At 40.5% G+C, this 18,211-nt stretch overlaps 1 protein-coding gene across 1 annotated transcript; it reads right to left on the minus strand.

The window, feature by feature from the left end:
• Nucleotides 1–4,238: 4,238 nt before the first annotated feature.
• ZNF483 (zinc finger protein 483) lies at nt 4,239–16,768 on the minus strand. Its single transcript, XM_027105223.1, has 6 exons — nt 16,722–16,768; nt 14,555–15,089; nt 13,996–14,084; nt 11,999–12,125; nt 11,530–11,625; nt 4,239–8,109 (listed from the first exon to the last, which is right to left on the minus strand). Exons 2-6 carry the CDS (start codon nt 14,940–14,942, stop codon nt 6,539–6,541), a joined length of 2,271 nt encoding a protein of 756 aa, XP_026961024.1. The 5' UTR covers nt 14,943–15,089; nt 16,722–16,768; the 3' UTR covers nt 4,239–6,538.
• Between the last annotated feature and the right edge of the window lie 1,443 nt (nt 16,769–18,211).

Here is an 18,211-nt window from a genome sequence, read left to right on the forward strand (position 1 = left end):
CCAAGGTATGCCTGTAAACACAAAGATACACAAATCTAGACAAACTATAATCAAATTGTCAAAATCCAAAGACAAAGAACCTTGAAAGCAACAAGAGGAAGTAACTCATTGTATAAAACGGATCCTCAATGAAACTATCTTATTTCTTCTCAGAGACCTTGGAGACCAGAAGTCTGTGGGTTGATTTATTCAAAGTGCATAAAGAAAAAAAACTGTTGGTTGAGGATTCTATATCTAGCAAATCTGTTTATCATAATAAAGTTCATTAATGAAAAGATCACGGCTAACATCATACTCAACAGTGAAAAACTGAAACCTTTTCCTCCAATATCAAGAATAAGACAAGGATACCCACTTCAGTCACTTCTATTCAACACAGTACTTGGGTCCTAGCCAGAGCAATCACACAAGATAATGAATTAAAAGCCATCCAGCTTAGGAAGAAAGAAGTAATATTATCTCTTTTCACAGATGACATGATCTTATGTGTTGAAAACCCTAAACATTACACACACACATACACACACACACACACAAAACTGTTGAACTAATAAGCAAATACAGCAAAGTTACACGATATAAAATCAAAATTCAAAAATCAGTTGCATTTCTAAACCCTAACAGTGAATGATCCAGAAAGGAAATTAAGAAAACAATTCTATTTACACTATCATCAAAAAGAATAAATTACTTAGGAATAAACTTAACCAAAGAAGTAAAAGACTTGTACACTGGAAACTACAAAACACTGCTGAAAGAAAAGTTGACACAAATGAATGGAAAGACATACCATGTTTACGGACTTGAAAACTTAATATTGTTAAAATATTTATACTACCCCAAGTGGTCTTTCACAGAAACACAAGCAACCATCCCCAAATTCATATGGAATCTTAAAGGACCCCAAATAGCCAAAACAATCTCAAGAAAGAAGAAAAACGCTGGAGGCCTCACATGTCCTGATTTCAAAACATACTACAAAGCTACAGTAATTAAAACAGCATGGTACTGGCATAAAGACATACAGACCAATGGAACAGAGAACCCAGAAACACACCAGTGCATATGGCCAAATGATTTTCAACAAGGGTACAAAGACTACACAATGTGGAAAGGATAATCTCCTCAACAAACGGTGCGTGGAAAACTTGACACCCACAGACAAAAGAATGAAGACGGACCCTTATACCACACACAACGATTAACTCAAAATGGATTAAAGACCTAAATATTAAGACCTGAAGCGATAAAACTACTGAAAGAAAATATAGGAGGAAAACTTCATGACATAGGATCTGGCAATGATTTCTTGTCTATGACACAAAAACACAAGCAAAACAAAGCAAAAACAAGCAAATAGGACTACATCAAACACAAAAACTTCTACATAGCAAAGAAAATCAAAGCAGTGAAAAGGAATGGAATAAGAAATGTAATTTTTCATTAAAAAAAGAGACAAAAGACTTGAACAGACATGTCTCTAGAGAAGACATAGAAATGTCTAATGAGTATATGAAAAAATGTTCAACATCACTAATCATCAGGGGAATGCAAAGCAAAACCACAAGATATCATCTCATACCCGTTAGGATGGCCACTATCAAAACACAGAAAATAGTTAAGTGTTGCAAGGATGTGGAGAAACAGGAACCCTTTGAGCACTGCTGGTAGGAACGTGAAATGGGTGCAGCTGCAGTAGAAAACAGCATGGAAGTTCCTTACAAAATTAAAAATAGAATTATCATGATTCAGCAATCTCGCTTCTGAGTATATACACAGAAGACTGAAAATAGATCTCGAAGATATATTTGCAAACCCATGTTCACTGCAGCATTTTTCACAATAGCCAAGATAGAAGCAACCTAAATGTGTATTGATGGATGAATGGATAAAGAAAATGTGGTATCTACATACAATAGAATATTATTCATCCTTAAAAAAGAAGGAAATCCTGTTGTACGCCATGACATGGATGAACCTTGAGGGCATCCAGCAATTCCACTTCTAGGTATGTATCTCAAAGAACTGAACACAGGGACTCAAACAGTATTTGCACACCACTGTTCATAGCAGTGTTATTAACAAGAGCCAAAATGACGGCAATAACCTAAACGCCCATTGAAAAATGAATGCACAAATCATGTGGTGTATACTTACAACAGAATATTACTCAGCGTTAAAATAATGAAAAAAAATGAAATTCTGACACGATACAACATGAACCTTAAAAACACCATGCTAAGTCAAACAAGCCAGACACGAAAGGACAAGTACTGAATGATTCCATTTATACGAAGTGCCTAAAATAGTCAAAATCATAGACAAATGAAAAAAAAGTCAAATAGTGGTTACCAGGGGCTTGGGGGAGGAGAGAATGGGGAGTTAATGGTTAACGACTAAGTTTCAATTAGGGATGATGGAAAAGTTCTGGAGGGACTTCCCTGGCGGTCCAGTGGTTAAGACTCCATTCTTCCACTGCAGGGGCCATGGGTTCGATCCCTGGTCAGGGAACTAAGATCCCACATGCCACACGGTGTGGCCAAAAAAAAAAGTTCTGGAGATGAATAGTGGGAATGATTGCACAACAGTGTGAATGTACTTAATGCCACTGAAGTGTACACCCAAAAAGAATTAAAATGGTCAATTTTATGTTATGTATATTCTACCACATTAAAAAAGAACTCTAGGGACTTCCCTGGTGGCAGAGTGGTTAAGAATCCACCCAACGCAGGGGACACAGGTTCAAGCCCTGGTCCGGGAAGATCCCACATGCTGCAGAGCAACTAAGCCCGTGCGCTACAACTATTGAGCCTGTGCTCTAGAGCCTGCAAGCCACAACTACTGAAGCCCGTGTGCCTAGAGCCCGTGCTCTGCAGCAAGAGAAGCCACCACAATGAGAAGCCCGTGCACTACAACGAAGAGTAGCCCCCGCTCGCCACAACTAGAGAAAGCCCACACACAGCAACAAAGACCCAATGCAGCCAAAAATAAATTAAAAATAAATTTTAAAATGAACTCTAAAATAAGTAAATAAAAGTGAATTAACTCACAGGAGAAGCCTTGTCTTGTCCTGAGACCGAAAAGAAATTTCTTCAATAGAAACTCATTATGTGGAAACATTTTTAAATGCAAGTTCTTCATTTTCAAGTAAAATATGTCATAGATAAAAAGCATAAAGTAAAACAGGTTAATAAAAGCAATTCTATAAGGAATCCAAAGAAGTATAAAATCTTTTGATGGTCTGATATAACCCCAAAAATGAATTTAAATATTTAGATAATAGGCCAGGCTAAATATCCTTTAGGCAATTTTATGTAAGCAGTTACTGAAGCCAAACTTTTGATGAATATTGTACAGCAGGATTTGAGGTTGTCTTCTGTGGCTAGTACATGGTATTTAGAAAGTTCATACTGGATAAAGGACTTATAGGTAGAACAAAAAGAACTGCAAGTTAATAATAAAAATAACGTGTGGACAACACATTTCACCAAAGGAGGTACATCAATAGCTAAAGAACACATGAAAAGATTCTCAATATCATTAACCACAAAGAGATACCACTTCAATCACTAGGTTAGCTATAATAAAAAATACAAACAATAACGAGGGTTGGTGAGGATGTAATTTCATCAGGAACCCTCATACACTCAAGTTCAGAATGTAAAATGACATAGTCACTTTGGAAAACAACTTGGCAACATCTTAAAAAGTTGAACTAAAATTCACCATATAACCCAGCAACTCCACTCAGGCATCTAAGAAAAATGAAAACATTATGTCCACACAAAGACTTGCACGCTAATGTTCAAAGCAGCATTATTTTTCACAGCCAGAAAATGGAAACAACCCAAATGTCCTTCAACTGGTGAATGGACAAAATATGGCACATCCATACAATCAGATAATATTTGACAATAAAAAGGATTAAAGTACCAATATGCTACCTCACAGATGAATTCAGAAAACCACACAGATGAACTCAGAAACAAGTTAATGAAAAACTGAAGACGACCACATATGTTTACATTTAAATAAAATGTCCAGAAATAGCAACCGTAAGGAGACAGAGTAGACTGATTAATGGTTGCCTAGGATCAGGGCCGGGATGGGATTACTCTAAGTGGGTGTGAGGGATCTTATCAAGATGATAAAATATTCTAAAATCAGATTGTGGCGCCAACTGTACAATTCAGTGAGTTGGCTAAAACTCACTGAATTATACATTTTAATGACTTTTACAATGTATAATTTATACCTCAATAACACAGTAAAGAAAAAGGGGGGGGGGTTATGTTCCAGATTCCCAACTGGTATTTATATAAAACTTCCTCTTGTGAATGCTGGAGTATGTAACAAGTAAACATCCTGGAACAAGCCTCTTCTCAAAATTTTTACGTATTTAATTCTCTCTATAGATTATATCTTTCCAGAAAAAATACCAAGGTTTCTATCCTTTCAGGAAAAAACCTAAGCCAGGGTGAATAATTCTGATAAGCCATATTCCTTTCATGACTAGAATGTCTCCGGCTGGTCCACTTAGCAATAACTAATTTATCCCACAGCAACACCTGAACTACTGTGGGGTGGTGCACAAGGAAGAAGCCAAAAACATCATCCAGAAGTAGCATTGCGAACTAAACCCATTAAATCACAGCAAATATTGCTGAATCTCAGATGAGCATTAAGCATCTCTTCACTTCCAGAAGCCGAAAGTTTACCCGTTTCGTTCTCTTTCTATAAGAGCTGCCTCGAATTTCAACTTTAGGAACTTTGCACCACTGCTGAGTCAGTGGGGCTCCTCTAGAACCCTATGACCTGAGACCCAAACCTAACTGACCCAGGGTTTTCAGTTCCTTTTTCACAGTTAGAAATTATTATTCAGACTCCACCGACATTCATAAGACACAACCCACTAACATCTGTATAGTCTATTCCTGTGAGGTCTAATTTCATAACAGAAAACTTAACTGAAAATTTATTCTGTATCATTTCTACATTATTTTCTTGAATTTTACTATCAGTGGAGTCCCTTTAGATTTTAGGATATGTATTCTCCAGATGGTAGGGGATCATAATGTCAGTTTCCTATGGTGGGCAAGTCAAGCTACATAAATGAGATAACTTTGCAAGTACGAGAATAGATTCCCCATCTAATGGTAGCAGCTGCTACCTGAAAAAAGCTGACACCCGAAACCAGCTGACTGCCCCCACTGAAATATGGGCCCAGTACTGTCAGCCCTTATAATTTTTCAAAACAAGACTCTTTTTGGGTGGGTATGAAATTTCCTAATTTTTAAATGATGACAACTAATTACACACATACACACACACACACAACCACCTTACCATACAAGCCAACTAAAACATGTAAAAGGGCCCAATCTTAGCTTGTTACCTTTGCCATACAGAATGTTTGCACTTAGATTACAAGAAGCTGTACTTAGTATAGGCAAACTTTTTAAAAAATAGAATTCTATTTTGCAAAAGACAATTCATCCAAAATAGCTGTTTTCAGTACCCGTTTACCCCCCCCCCAACCCCTCACCTATTTTCTAGGACTGCTACTCTCATGGCTGAGACAGCCCAGGAGCATGCCACAGAGATTCCCAATTCCCACGGCCAAAGTCTAGAGGAAAAACAGGTTGGGGTGCTTTGTCCAATCAAAACATTCCCTGAAGGCAAACTTGTTTGAGCTCTATTGACTTGTTCCTGTGCACAGCATTTAAGCAATTCTGGCATCAAGTATTCAAAAAGCATACTGTGTTGTCACTAAGCCAGAAGTTCAGTAGCTTAAATGAGTTATTTTCTACTAGGGAAACTTGAAAATGCCAAAGAATCAAAAATGTTTAACTTATTCCCACAGCTTCAGAAGGTACAAGAAGTACCAAAGAAAGAAACCTCAGAAATCATTAGTCCCACCCCTTCACTTTACCAGTAAAGAAACTAAAATTCAGAAAGGTCAAATGATTTCTCCAAGGTTATACAGGAAGTCGGTCAGCAAACTGGGACAGAACCCAGATTACCTGACTACAGTCAGGTACTCTTTCTATAAAACTACATGGTAGTGAAATTGGAAGCTAGGAGAGAAGAAAATCTGAAGAGGTTAGTAAGATGGGCCCTGTGCACCCCTCTCCTGCTTTTTAAATTCACATTTGGCTTTTCAGAATTTCACATCTCATACTACTTTCTTTTCTTTTCATGTGACTTAACCAACCCGAATCACTATCTACTGAAAGGTGACATCCTTGCAAAGAGGGGTGAATTACAAAAAGTATCTTTTTCCTAGCTGCCAACCCATCAAAGTTGCAGCTACTAATCAATGCTGCACCAGTTTACACCCCAGGTTTTTAATGAGGGACTAATGTGACTAAATTTCCTACTAACCAATGCTGTGGTAGTTTACACCCCCCGTTTTTAATAAGGGACAATTGTGACTAAATTTCCTAGTAATCAATGTTGTGGTAGTTTACACCCCAGATTTTTGATAAGGGACAACTGTGACTAAATCCCACCCCCCACCTTACTATATTTCCAAGAATTACTCTGCAGAATGAAATCCCCGATGCCTGATGAGGCCAGAATTACTTTTGAACGTCTTCTCGCATTCGTTGCATTCGTATTCTCTCCTTCCGGTATGAATTTTCAGGTGTTCTACAAGGATTGAGCTTCGACTAAAGGTTGCTCCACAGTAGTTACATTCATAGGGTTTCTCTCCAGTATGAATTCGATGATGTTCATTAAGAGATGAACTCTGACTGAAGGATTTCCCACAGTCCTTACATTTATACGGCTTTACGCCCGTATGAATTCTCTGATGACGGCTAAGGAGCGAATGGGTAGGGAAGGCTTTCTCACACTGGGTACACTTGTAAGGTTTTTCTCCTGAATGAAGTCTCTGATGATAAATCACAGACGTAAAATGGCTAAAAGTCATCCCACAATCATTACACAAATACGGCTTTTCTCCAGTATGAATCCTCTGATGTCGGGTAAGGCAAGAATTCTGTCTGAAGGCTTTCCCGCACTCACCACACTTATAGGGTTTCTCTCCGGTATGAATTCTCTGATGTTTGGAAAGGGATGAGCTATGACTGAAGGATTTTCCACAGTTGTTACACGTGTAGGGTTTTTCTCCAGTATGAATTCGCTGATGCTGAATAAGAGATGAACTGTCACTGAAGGGCCTCCCACATTCTTTACATTTATAGGGTTTCTCTCCAGTGTGAACTCTCTGATGTTTAATAAGGTGGGCACTCAGGGTGAAAGATTTTCCACAATCATCACACTTAAAGGGCTTTTCTCCACTGTGGGTTCGGTGGTGTGGTGTGAGTGATGAGCTGTCACTGAAGGCTTTTCCACACTCATTGCACATATAGGGTTTCTCCCCAGTGTGAATTCTCCTATGTTTGGTCAGTGAGGCACTATAGCCAAAGGCTTTTCCACATTTGCTGCATTTATGGGTTTTTTCTCCAGTCTCAGTTCCCTCGTCTTTATCTACGGCTGCATCTTGACCTAAATCTTTCCAACATTTTTCGCATGCAGAGGAGTTTTTTCTCTTACTAAGGGATGAGTTTTGAGTAAAGGCTACCCCACAGTTACTGCACTTCTGGGACTTTTCCCCCAAATGGATTTTCTGATGTTTCTGATGTTCAGTCAGAGATGAAGAGTGACTTAAGGCTTTCCTGCTTTCATTACATTTTCGTGGTTTTTCTCCACTGTGTTCCTTGCGGTTTGGGACAAGGTCTGAATGAAAACTGAAGGGTTTCTTGCCTTCGTTATACCTCCGAGATTTCTTCCTTAAGTAGACTCTGAGATGTTTAATTAGGTCTGAAGGTGGTTTGAAGTTATTTCCAAAAGGGCTCTTTTCTGAGTCAAATTCCTCACCCTTATTGCCTCTCCCATGAGTTTTCTTTTGTGTGATTGCTACTTGTGAATGTTCCCTATCACTACGACACTCCTCTAGTCTGCCATAATGTTTCCAGGATTCTCCTGTCAAGTCACAATCACCACTCATTAGATACCTTTCTATTATTTTATCTAAAGTCGATTCTTCCATAAGAACATCTTGATTTCCGCCAGATTCCTTCAATTCACCGCTAAGTTCACACTCTAAAAGAAATAACAAATAGAATATTTCCTGTTTGCAATAAAGGAAGCTGCTGCATTTGGGACTAAAATAGGAATAGAGACAGTAGAGACTGTAAGGAACAGGGCGTGGATAATTCTCAGAGTCTCATAAAACAGGGAAGGGAAAAGTGACATGAGGGAACTGGGGAAACTTAGAGCTTAGGAAAAATACTGAGGAAGATGAAAGGTTTGTGCTTTATAGTTAGAGATGCAAGTTCTCGCCCTCATTTCAAATTTCTATAATAGGTTCAAACTTATTCCTCTTACCATCCAATCTATTCTCCTTCCAAATAATAATGATAGTGTAATCATTTACTGAATAATTACCAAATGCCAGGTCCCATACCAAACACTTTACTTGTATTTCACTTTATTTTCACAATAACTCTATGAAGTAGGTCCTATTATTATCCCTGTTTTATGGATGTGACAACTAGGCAGAAAGAGTGTAAGCAGCTTTCCCAAGGTCACATGTACTATAAGTGGTAGAGCCAGATTTTTAACCCAGTCTGACACCAAAGCCCACACTTTGGACCCTTATACCATACTGCCTCTCCTCAAAGCAGCCAAATAGCACTAAGTTTATAGACAATGTTAATCACATCACAGATATTCAACAACACCTATGCTAGACTTTCAAAGGTTACAACAATCTGGCCCTACCAACTTTATGAATACTCTAACCAGGCATCCATTTAGTGTCCCTACTACACGACCGCATCTTAATACTTCATACTGCCTAGAATTCAATCCCTGTGCACCTTCACTATCACAAACACAGAAATCTGATAGGGCCTAGGGTACGAGTCCCACAATCTCCAACACCACCCTCTTGAGATCTGTGCTCCTCTCAGAACCCTGAATTCCTTTATTAACCACATCATTCATCCTGGCTCTTAGTTATGAGATTCTAGTGTCACTTTCATAAGACCGTTTTTTTAACCAGATAACTATAAAATACGAAACCCTGGATGGCTCTCAAGACTTGACAGTCACCAACATTCCATCCAGACTAAGGAAGACCTGGAAGCTTAGGGGGCCACATGAGCCACAGTCATGACCGCATCAGCAAACACCAGAAGCATCTGGGAGTCCAGGGTAATGCTGGTGACACATGTCACCACAGGATCAATTTCAACAAATATCACCCAGGGTTACTCTGGGAAAGTTGGTACGAGGCATTACCACTTAGCAAGGAACTAGAGCTTCTGCCCCAATGTCAACTTGGATAAACTGTGGACCTTGGTCAGTGAGCAGATACGCTAAATGCTGCCAAAAACAAGACTGGAGCTGCTTCTATCACTAATGTGGAGCAATCGGGCTACTACAAAGTTCTGGGGAAGAGAGAGCTCCTAAAGCAGCCTGTCATTCTGAAGGCCAAATTCTTCAGCAGAAGAGCTGAGAAGATTGGCGGGGAGCGGGGGGGGGGGGGGGGGGCGGGCACTGTCTTGGCAGCCTGAAGCTACATGGAGGGAGGTTCATTAAATGCTAACGAGTGCTTTTCAAAAAATAAAGAAATAAAATAAGACATGAAATCCTATTACCCAGAAGTTAACCATTATTAAAAATTCTGTGTTTTTTCTTCTGGAAATTTTTCTGAACATTGTAGAATAGAATATCTATGTATAATATGTAGGGTTACTTTTTTTTTATTCATAATCCATTCCCATCTCATTGGTTGATTCTTCACGATTTTAATCACATAATAATCCCTCATATCAATATATTACTATTTAGTTATTTCCTTATGGCATGTTTATCAAATGATTAATATTTCCTCAGAACTGAGTCATAAAAGTGGAATCACTGAACCAAAGGGTAGAAAAATTCTATCACCACATAATACATGATGATAAGTACCTGACTACTCATCTATGGTTAAATGCTTTTTCTCTAAACCTTTGCAAATTTGATTCATAATAAATACTACTGTTCCTTAAATGTAAATTACATTGTTGACCAGTGATTTGGAACACTTTTTTCATGTTAACAGCTTTTTATTTTTGTCAGTTATTTTGGTTTGCTATCTGCTGAAGTTCTTTGATCATTTTTCTAACATACTCAATGTTCATTACTGATTTGCACGAGCTTTTTATAAATCATAGCCCTTGATTCTGGCTTTGTCAAAACCTTTTTCTCCATTCCGTTGTAAATGACTTTTTAAATAAGTTGTACATCTACATGATACTTCTTTTACATAAGCATCTTGCGGGGAGAGGCAGTATTTATACCAATGCTGCTAGATTTTACTCAAAACATTTTTAGAATCCATTTTCAAAATAACTCTCCCCAATGTACTTAAACATAAAAAGACAACTGCCGTCCTTTATTTGTGTAACTATGCTGGAAACAGCCAATAGGTTGACTAAAATAAATGGTTAATAAGATGGAATAGAGCAAAGTAAATTATTGGTTTTTTCCTTAAACCAAGGTATTGATATATAAGTAATAGTTTAATTTTTAAAAATACAAACTTAATATGTTTATTATTAAAGTGTAAGGAAGAGAAGAATAAAGAAAAAATGTAATCCCTCAATGATAACCAGGGTTAACATGAATGTTCTCCAGACAGTAAATCCCATATGTATCTATACATTTAAATATATACATGTATGTGTACATTTTTTTCCTTTTAACAAATTGATTATACTATACATGCTGTCCATTGAACGAACTATTTCTTCTCCAAGACTCAATTCAATTGTTAATTAAGCCCTTGCTCCTGTATCTTCCCACCGCTCCTTACACATGCCATCGTTATGACATACATCCCATTACCAACACGTTTAGTTCTGATGTCTGCATCTATGGCATCCATGGGAACGTGCCTCTCAAGAACTCCTCCTCTGGGGTGCTTACCCAACAGCCCCCCGCTGCTGCTCAATGACCACCACAGCATCACACCAAGGCCACTTTCCCATGGGTGCTCCCAGTCAATGACAAGTATGGCAGGGATACTAGGCCCATTTCCGTGAGGCATACGACTGTGATAGGTAACTCTTGGCGGGAAGATTCTTTTTTGGCTTTGCCAAGACTTCCTCAACCTGCACTTCATTCTAAGACTCGTCCTACCCAGCCTTCCCTCCTTCCCTCTCTCGTCACAGGTGTCAGACCTGCATCATGCTCTGAACAGCAATCCCAGCCTCTTCCAGTCCCCTCCCTGCTTTCCTTCCCTGGAATTCTCCCCAGTAAGTCTCTGACCTGGCTAATTGTATCTGGGCACCTGCTTCTCGAGGACCCAAATTAACAGTCTCCCCTGTTAAAACGAACATTCCAGGAAGGCAAGGTGGATATTCTAATCATCTATGTTAGCACCTAGCCCACCCAACATTTCCAAAATTCCTCCAAATGGTTTGGTAAAGCAACTACTTCAATTTCCTCCTCCACTTTTCACCAACTCACCTGGTCTGGAGCCTCTTGAGGCTTGTTTTTGCAGCAGCCGTGGTAGTCCAGCCCACTTTAGCTGGGAAACCAAATCTAACTTGGAAACTGGAAAGCCTGCTCATAGAGAAAAGAATAGAAAATGGCTGTTTTTGCCTAGAACAAAGACATTCCAACATTCACAGCTTCTGGTTCTCCAGGGAAGAAAAGATGCTGCCAAAGAGACTTCAATACTGGCATTTGAGGAGAACATCGGGGAAGGTATGGCCTTGGCAACAGCAAAATGATGCTCAACATTTTCAGCTCAATGAAGCAAAGACTCTTTCTTGGAGAAAACATTGTAGGAAAGTACATTTTTAGGACCCATTTTTAGGATTAGTCACATCACCCCTGTAAGCCCAGCCAAAACAGTTAATAGCACTTATCTTTCAATAAGAATGGACAAAAAGATACCCAGCTTAGATGCTAGATTATGAGAAGATGTCTTTACCCAGAAATTCTAGGTTCCTATAGTTCTCCAGCAGCACTTCCTTATATATCTCCTTCTGAGAAGGCTCCAGTGCCCTCCACTCTCCTCTGGAAAAGGTCACAGCTACATCCTTGAGTGTCATGGATTCCTAGAACACCAAAGACAGCCTTTTTGCATCGGGTTATTCCCAAACAGATCCTAAGAATTCAGAGAAGTAGTTAGGATATAAAGTACTAGTTTTGATGGTATTCAAGTTTTTGAGAATTCCAAAGCAAACTTCAAGGTGGCTGTTATACATCTATTACAAGTGACACAAAACAAGATTATGAAACAATCCCTGCCTTTGCCATTTAGTTCCTGGTGTGAAATGCTGTACAAGGATTCTCTGGAATGTCTAACACTGATCAAATTCACCCTAACACACTGATTTCTAGGATTAACAGAAAATATTAAATGAACGATAGAAATTACATTCCCAAACCCAGAATCTGCAGAATTAATGTAAGCTCTACAAGCAATAATTAAACATGTAAGAGTAACATCAGTGACTATATTCTAAACTGTAATTTCTAGCTGGCTCTAAATAGCAATTATTTTCTATCACAATCAAACAAGGATCTGTGTTCAATGACAAACTCTCACTTACAATTACTCCAAATTACAAATGAGCACAATTAATCATTAAAACACACTTTCCATAGCATCCTCTACAGCATGACATTTTGAGAGGCAGTACAGCAGAGTGACTATTACCACTTGGAGAAGCTTCCTGTGGTTCCTATAACAAATTACCACAACTCTGGTGGCTTAAGACAACAGAAATTTATCCTCCCAAATTCTGGAGGCCAGAAGTCTGAAATCCAGGTGTTGCGGGAACTGCACGCCCTTCAGAGGCTCTGAGGGAGAATCCATTCCTTGCCTCTTCCAGCTTCCTTGGCTGTCAGCATTCCGTGGTGTTCCTTGGTTTGCGGCCTTATCACTCCAATCGCCATGTCCCTTTCTCCTGTTCCTGTGTTCAAGCTCTCTGTCTAAGTACACTTGTGATGGCATTTAGGGCCCACCCATATAATCCAGAGTTATTTCCTCATTTCAAATCCCTATTTTATCACATCTGCAAAGACCTTTCTTCCAAATAAGGTAACATTCTCAGGTTCCAGGGATTAGGAAGTGGACATATTTCAGGGGGCCATTATCAGCCTACCAGAGCACTATTATTTACCATTGTGAATAAGAATTTTTTTCCTGACTGATAATTATTGGTATACAGGAAACTTACTGATTTGTAACCAGCTACTTTTCTCAGCTATTGTATGAGTTTCAGTACATGTTCGGTTGATTCTCTGAGGTTTTCCAAAAAGAGTACATTATCTGTAAGTAATATACACTTGCTTCTTTCATATCTGTACTTACCTCATTTCCTTCTTCTAGCACTGTATTGGCTAGAATACTCAGAAAATACTCATTAATAGCAGTAAGGTAAGACATCCTTATCTTCTTACTTTTTATTGTGAGGACTGCTTTTAATTTTCCAACATTATCCACGTGGAGAATTTTCTTATCGTGTTCAGGAAGTATAATTCTATTTCCACCTGACCAATTTTATCAGGAATAACTGTTGAATTTTAATAAATATTTTTGTTTTTATTAGAGTCAGACATGATCAATTCTGGTAACTGAAGTAAAATAGCATATGAAGAATGAGCTCTAAGAACGTGAAGACTGTGAGGAAAAGGAGACTGTCTTAATTATTCTAGCATCTTTATACCAGCCAGGAGGAACTCAGTGAGTATCTACTTAAGAATGAAAACCTGTAACCATATATGGTGATGTATGTTAACTAGACTTACTGTGGTGGTTATTTCACGATATATACAAATATCGAATCATTACATCGTACACCTGAAACTAATACAATGTTGTAAGTCAATCAGACCTCAATTAACAAATTAACTTAAAAAGAATGAAACTTTCCAGTTAAAAAAAAATGAATGAATGAAAACCAGTGAAAGGAAGCTTACCTGGGACTCAGTATTTGGAGGAACAGAAACTGTTTTATCTTCGTCAGGGTTCTCCTCTTGGGAAATAACAGAATCTTGAGAGATCATATCTAGGAAGGGGGGGAAAAAACAGTCCAACCTTTTAAATGAGCTCCTCAGACTAGAAATTATTATATATGTTACTCTGGAGGAAAAGGTCAGAAAAAACAGAAAAAAAGTTTTCCCTACGCTTTGAAGACACAGAGGACAGCCAAAGATACAGTTTCCTATTAAAATCCAAGCTTCCCCCCCACCTCATAAAATATCCTTTCAATTTATAAGCTCACAAAATCTGATTTCATTCATTCCATATACCCACTGTTTTAATGTATTTAGTTTTCATAATAATCTTTGAAATATTTATAAGGTATATTAAGATGAAATAACACATCTGTTTTATGTAGTAATGTGTTTTCTTCATAGTCCTTGCACAGTGGCTTGAGCAAGAATCACTTATTAAATGAAAGTGCTCTTTTAGGGAGTTTAGTTTCATATCTTGAGGAGATCTCTCCCACTTCCTCCCTCCATCTATTAATCTCACCTTCCTTTTCTTCAAGCACTTGGGTCAACTCCTCCACTAGGGTCACCACTTCCTCGCTACTCTCAGGATGTTGTGACCTGACCCAAATCTTAATCTCCCCTGGCAAAACGGTCAGGAATTGCTCAAACACCAAAAGCTCGAGAATCTGTTGTTTCGTGTGGATGTCTGGTCTCAGCCACTGAATGCAGAGCTCCCACAGTTGATTCAGGGCTTTTCTGGGTCCAGCCTCTTCGGAGTAACAAAACCACCTGAACCTCTGTCTGAAAAACTCTGGGTCAGCAGTGTCTCCTCTTAGGAGAGCTTCTTGATCCCCAGGGGTCTCCATTCTTAGCACCTTGTTCTGTTCACTTGAGACCAAAGTGTGAGGATCTGGGGAGATGGCTGTCATCTCGTTCAGGCTACTCCGGCTTGCAATGTGTATCACCAGGAGGAATTCAGTCCCCTTTAGACTTTGAGTGTCAACACAGGCCACCAAAAGGCACTCTCCAGCAAAATATCAAGTGTTCCAAGGATCCACGTTATGGTCTTGCAGAAACTGTCAAGAAATATAAGTTATGAAATAAATGAAACAAATTGCGACTCCTAAAAAACACTGTTCTTAGTTTGGTTCTGATACACACACACAAACACATTCTCAGAGGCCTAGAACTGCCCTACTGTATTAAAAGAATAATTTTCTCTGTAGGTGAAAAGCTGAGAAGTTACTTGAGGGTAATTAAAGGTACCCTCCAAGAAAACAGTTTCTTCTGACTAAATATTCCTCATCAGCAAAACATATCAGAAAAGGCTCACTGCTACAAGAGGATCCAAACCTATTCCACTCCTGCCCTCTCTCAATGAATGGCCACACAATTTCCCACCAGCTGCTCAACTGAGAAACCTGACTTCATATTTGACTCTCAAAGTTCTCAAAAAATCAATAACCAAGTTCTGGTGGCTTTATTTCATAAGAATCTCTCCTACTGAAACTACCTAAGTACAGCCTTCTTCAATTCAGTCTCACCCCAAAGCCTAAGGATTCCTTCTAATATGCAAGATATGGTCCTATCACTCCCCAACTGCCTCAAGATAAAATTCAAACACTGAAGCTACAAGTGGTGGTCTAGAAACCCTGCCCTGATGACCTCACCTCCAGCTCTAGCTGCCCCTGATGGACACTGCAGCCGTAAGAAGGTATCTCTCCATTTCCAGAAACTCTAACTCTTTCCGCCTTTGCACTACAGCCATTCCCTCTACTTGGAATGCTGCCTTCTTTTCCTCTCCTACCAAGCTTACTCATTAAAACTTGACTCCTTTCCTCTGTCACCTCTTGTATGAGGCTTTCTCTGATCCCCAAGTACTCTTCTACACAGAGCCTGTGTTGCACGCATTTTCTCATTCCACAAATAACTGACCATATACAATGACCTGAGAGCGGGACACAAAGGAGACAGGCATGGACGGTCAGACAGGGCCCCCACCCTCACAGAGCACCCAAGAAATGACAATACAGTCTGAGATGTGCTTCACTCCAGCAAGTGAGGACACTGTCCTCCAACTGCAACTATCATACCAATAATTACCCACCTCCGAGCACAAAGGCCGCCACACAGTATGCATGACGTCATTTATTCCTCCGCCAAATATTAGGCGCCCACCACGTACCTGGCACCGCGCTGGACACCTGAGACTCTGCAGTGGCTAAGAAAGGCACCTGTCACGATCTCCAGGGAGCTTACAATAAAGGCTCTGCGAAAATGTGACGCAGGCAGAAAGAAGTTCTCAAACGACGGGGGTGCGGGGGGGAATTTGCCCCGTAGGGGACGTTTGGCAATGTCTGAAGACATTTTGGCTATCACGACTAAGGAGGAGGGATGCTACGGGTACCTAATGAGTGGAGCCAGAAAGGCTGCTTAACAACCCGTAATACACGGGACAGTCCCCTACCCCCATGCTCACATAATGAATTTTCCCGCCCAAAATACCAAAGTAGCGAAGTTGCAAGACCATGGGCGCAGGGAAGCGATGGAAGAACGCTCCATCCAGGAGCGCGCCCACCTCCCGCAGAAGCTGCGCCGCTGGGTGTGCACAGCGAGACTGCCCTCGGCCCCCACCCTGCCCAAGGTGCGCCCTCGGAGCCGGCGACCTGGCCGCAGCCCCCAAACTAAGGGCCCGGGGCTACCACTACCTGCGTCAGGACCCGCAGCCATGACCCACGCCACTGCAACAAGCTTCTAGAAACTGGTCCTGCAGGAGCTGCGCGCGCAAGCCCCACCGGCGGGGGGCTCACTGCGCCTGCGCAGGGGCGCAGAACTACGATTCCCGGGATGCGCCTGTCCCGCTTTGCGAAAGTCCCGTGCTTTCCATAGGCTCCCAGCCCGGCCTGTTGCGCATGGTCTTTGGGAAGCGCTGGTGGTCTCAGCTGCGGAATTATTGCTGCGCCAGAGGCATAATGGCCTAGAGCCGTCTCAGGTTTTCAGATCTATGATGTTCTGTTACCTTGGTAACCTCAAACCGTTCCTCCCCTCTTCCTTACCCTTCTCCGAAATCCAGGCTGCAAAAACCCACCGCAGAAGCATATTAGTGATGCATTCACTGCAAGCCATAATTAATGCCGCAACTTGAATTAAACAAATATTAATTTTATGGCTTACACACCTGCCACCATAATGGTTCAAACCACCATCGTGTCTCGCCTGGATTATTGCAATAGCTTCTTGATTTCACTTTTCTTCTCTTGTCTCTTCACGTTGCAGCCAGAGAGATGATTAAAAAACGAAAAACACATTATGGACTTCCTTTACTGAAAACCCGCTAAAGCCTTCCCATTTCACCGAAGGTAGAAATTCTAACTTTTACAGTGGGCTACAAGGCCGATGGAATCTGGCCACTCATAACCTTCCTGACCTCTACCCCCATTTCCCTGCTCTAGTCACAATGGCCTCCTCGCTCTCCCTCTCCCTCCAACCTGCCTGGCACGTATGGCTGACTTGCTGCCTGCCTAGGTATCCTGTATGGCTCACGTTCCCATCCTTTCATATCTTCTCAGTGAAGCTCTGTCACTTCTCTGCTTAAAGTGGAATCCCATCGCCACTCCTATTTCCCCTTTCAACATATCATATCATTTTCTTACTTGATTACTGCTTATTGTCTGTTTTTTTCACTAGACTATCAATTCCACAAGGATAAGGATTTTTATCTGGTTTGTTCCATGGAAATACACTCTCCAGGCCCTAGAATACACTCTCCAGGCCCTGGCATGTAGTAGGTGCTCAACAGATATTTGTTGAATATGTGAATGGTACTTGCAGGGATTACTGGGGGAATAGCAAAAAGGGCTGACGAACTCCAGAAGGATTGTCGGGGAGTGTCCTATAATAAGTGACTTTTGGAGCGGAGCCCTTGGGAGAGAAAAGCATTCTAGACTGAAGGAGCAGGGTGAGTCAAGGCTCTGAGACTTTAAAGGAACAGAACAAGCTCAACTAAGTGAACCCCTGCACTCATCTCACAGACAGCAAGGCAAGCCGAGGAAACGGGGCTGCCCGAAGTCAAGAAGTTGTCCAGTCCCAGGTCTGAATGCGTATTCTTCTCCTCTACCACCTCCCCTTGACTGGCTGAAAATGGAGAGGACATCACGGAGAAGCTGGAGGGGGCTTCCCTGGTGGCGCTGTGGTTAAG

The sequence above is a fragment of the Aethalodelphis obliquidens genome, unplaced genomic scaffold (assembly GCF_003676395.1).
Source record: "Aethalodelphis obliquidens isolate GAN/ISIS:26980383/991018 unplaced genomic scaffold, ASM367639v1 scaffold7, whole genome shotgun sequence".
In the NCBI taxonomy this organism is placed as follows: domain Eukaryota; kingdom Metazoa; phylum Chordata; class Mammalia; order Artiodactyla; family Delphinidae; genus Aethalodelphis; species Aethalodelphis obliquidens.

Excerpts from the sequence above, each read along its gene's own strand:
- ZNF483 (XM_027105223.1), bottom strand. The coding sequence starts at position 14,942 with ATGACAGCCATCTCCCCAGATCCTCACACTTTGGTCTCAAGTGAACAG. Across the intron at positions 12,126-13,995 it reads CTCCAAATACTGAGTCCCAG|GAATCCATGACACTCAAGGA; the intron begins GTAAGCTTCCTT and ends TTGGTGTTCTAG. Across the intron at positions 8,110-11,529 it reads CTCAAGAGGCTCCAGACCAG|AGTGTGAACTTAGCGGTGAA; the intron begins GTGAGTTGGTGA and ends TATTTCTTTTAG.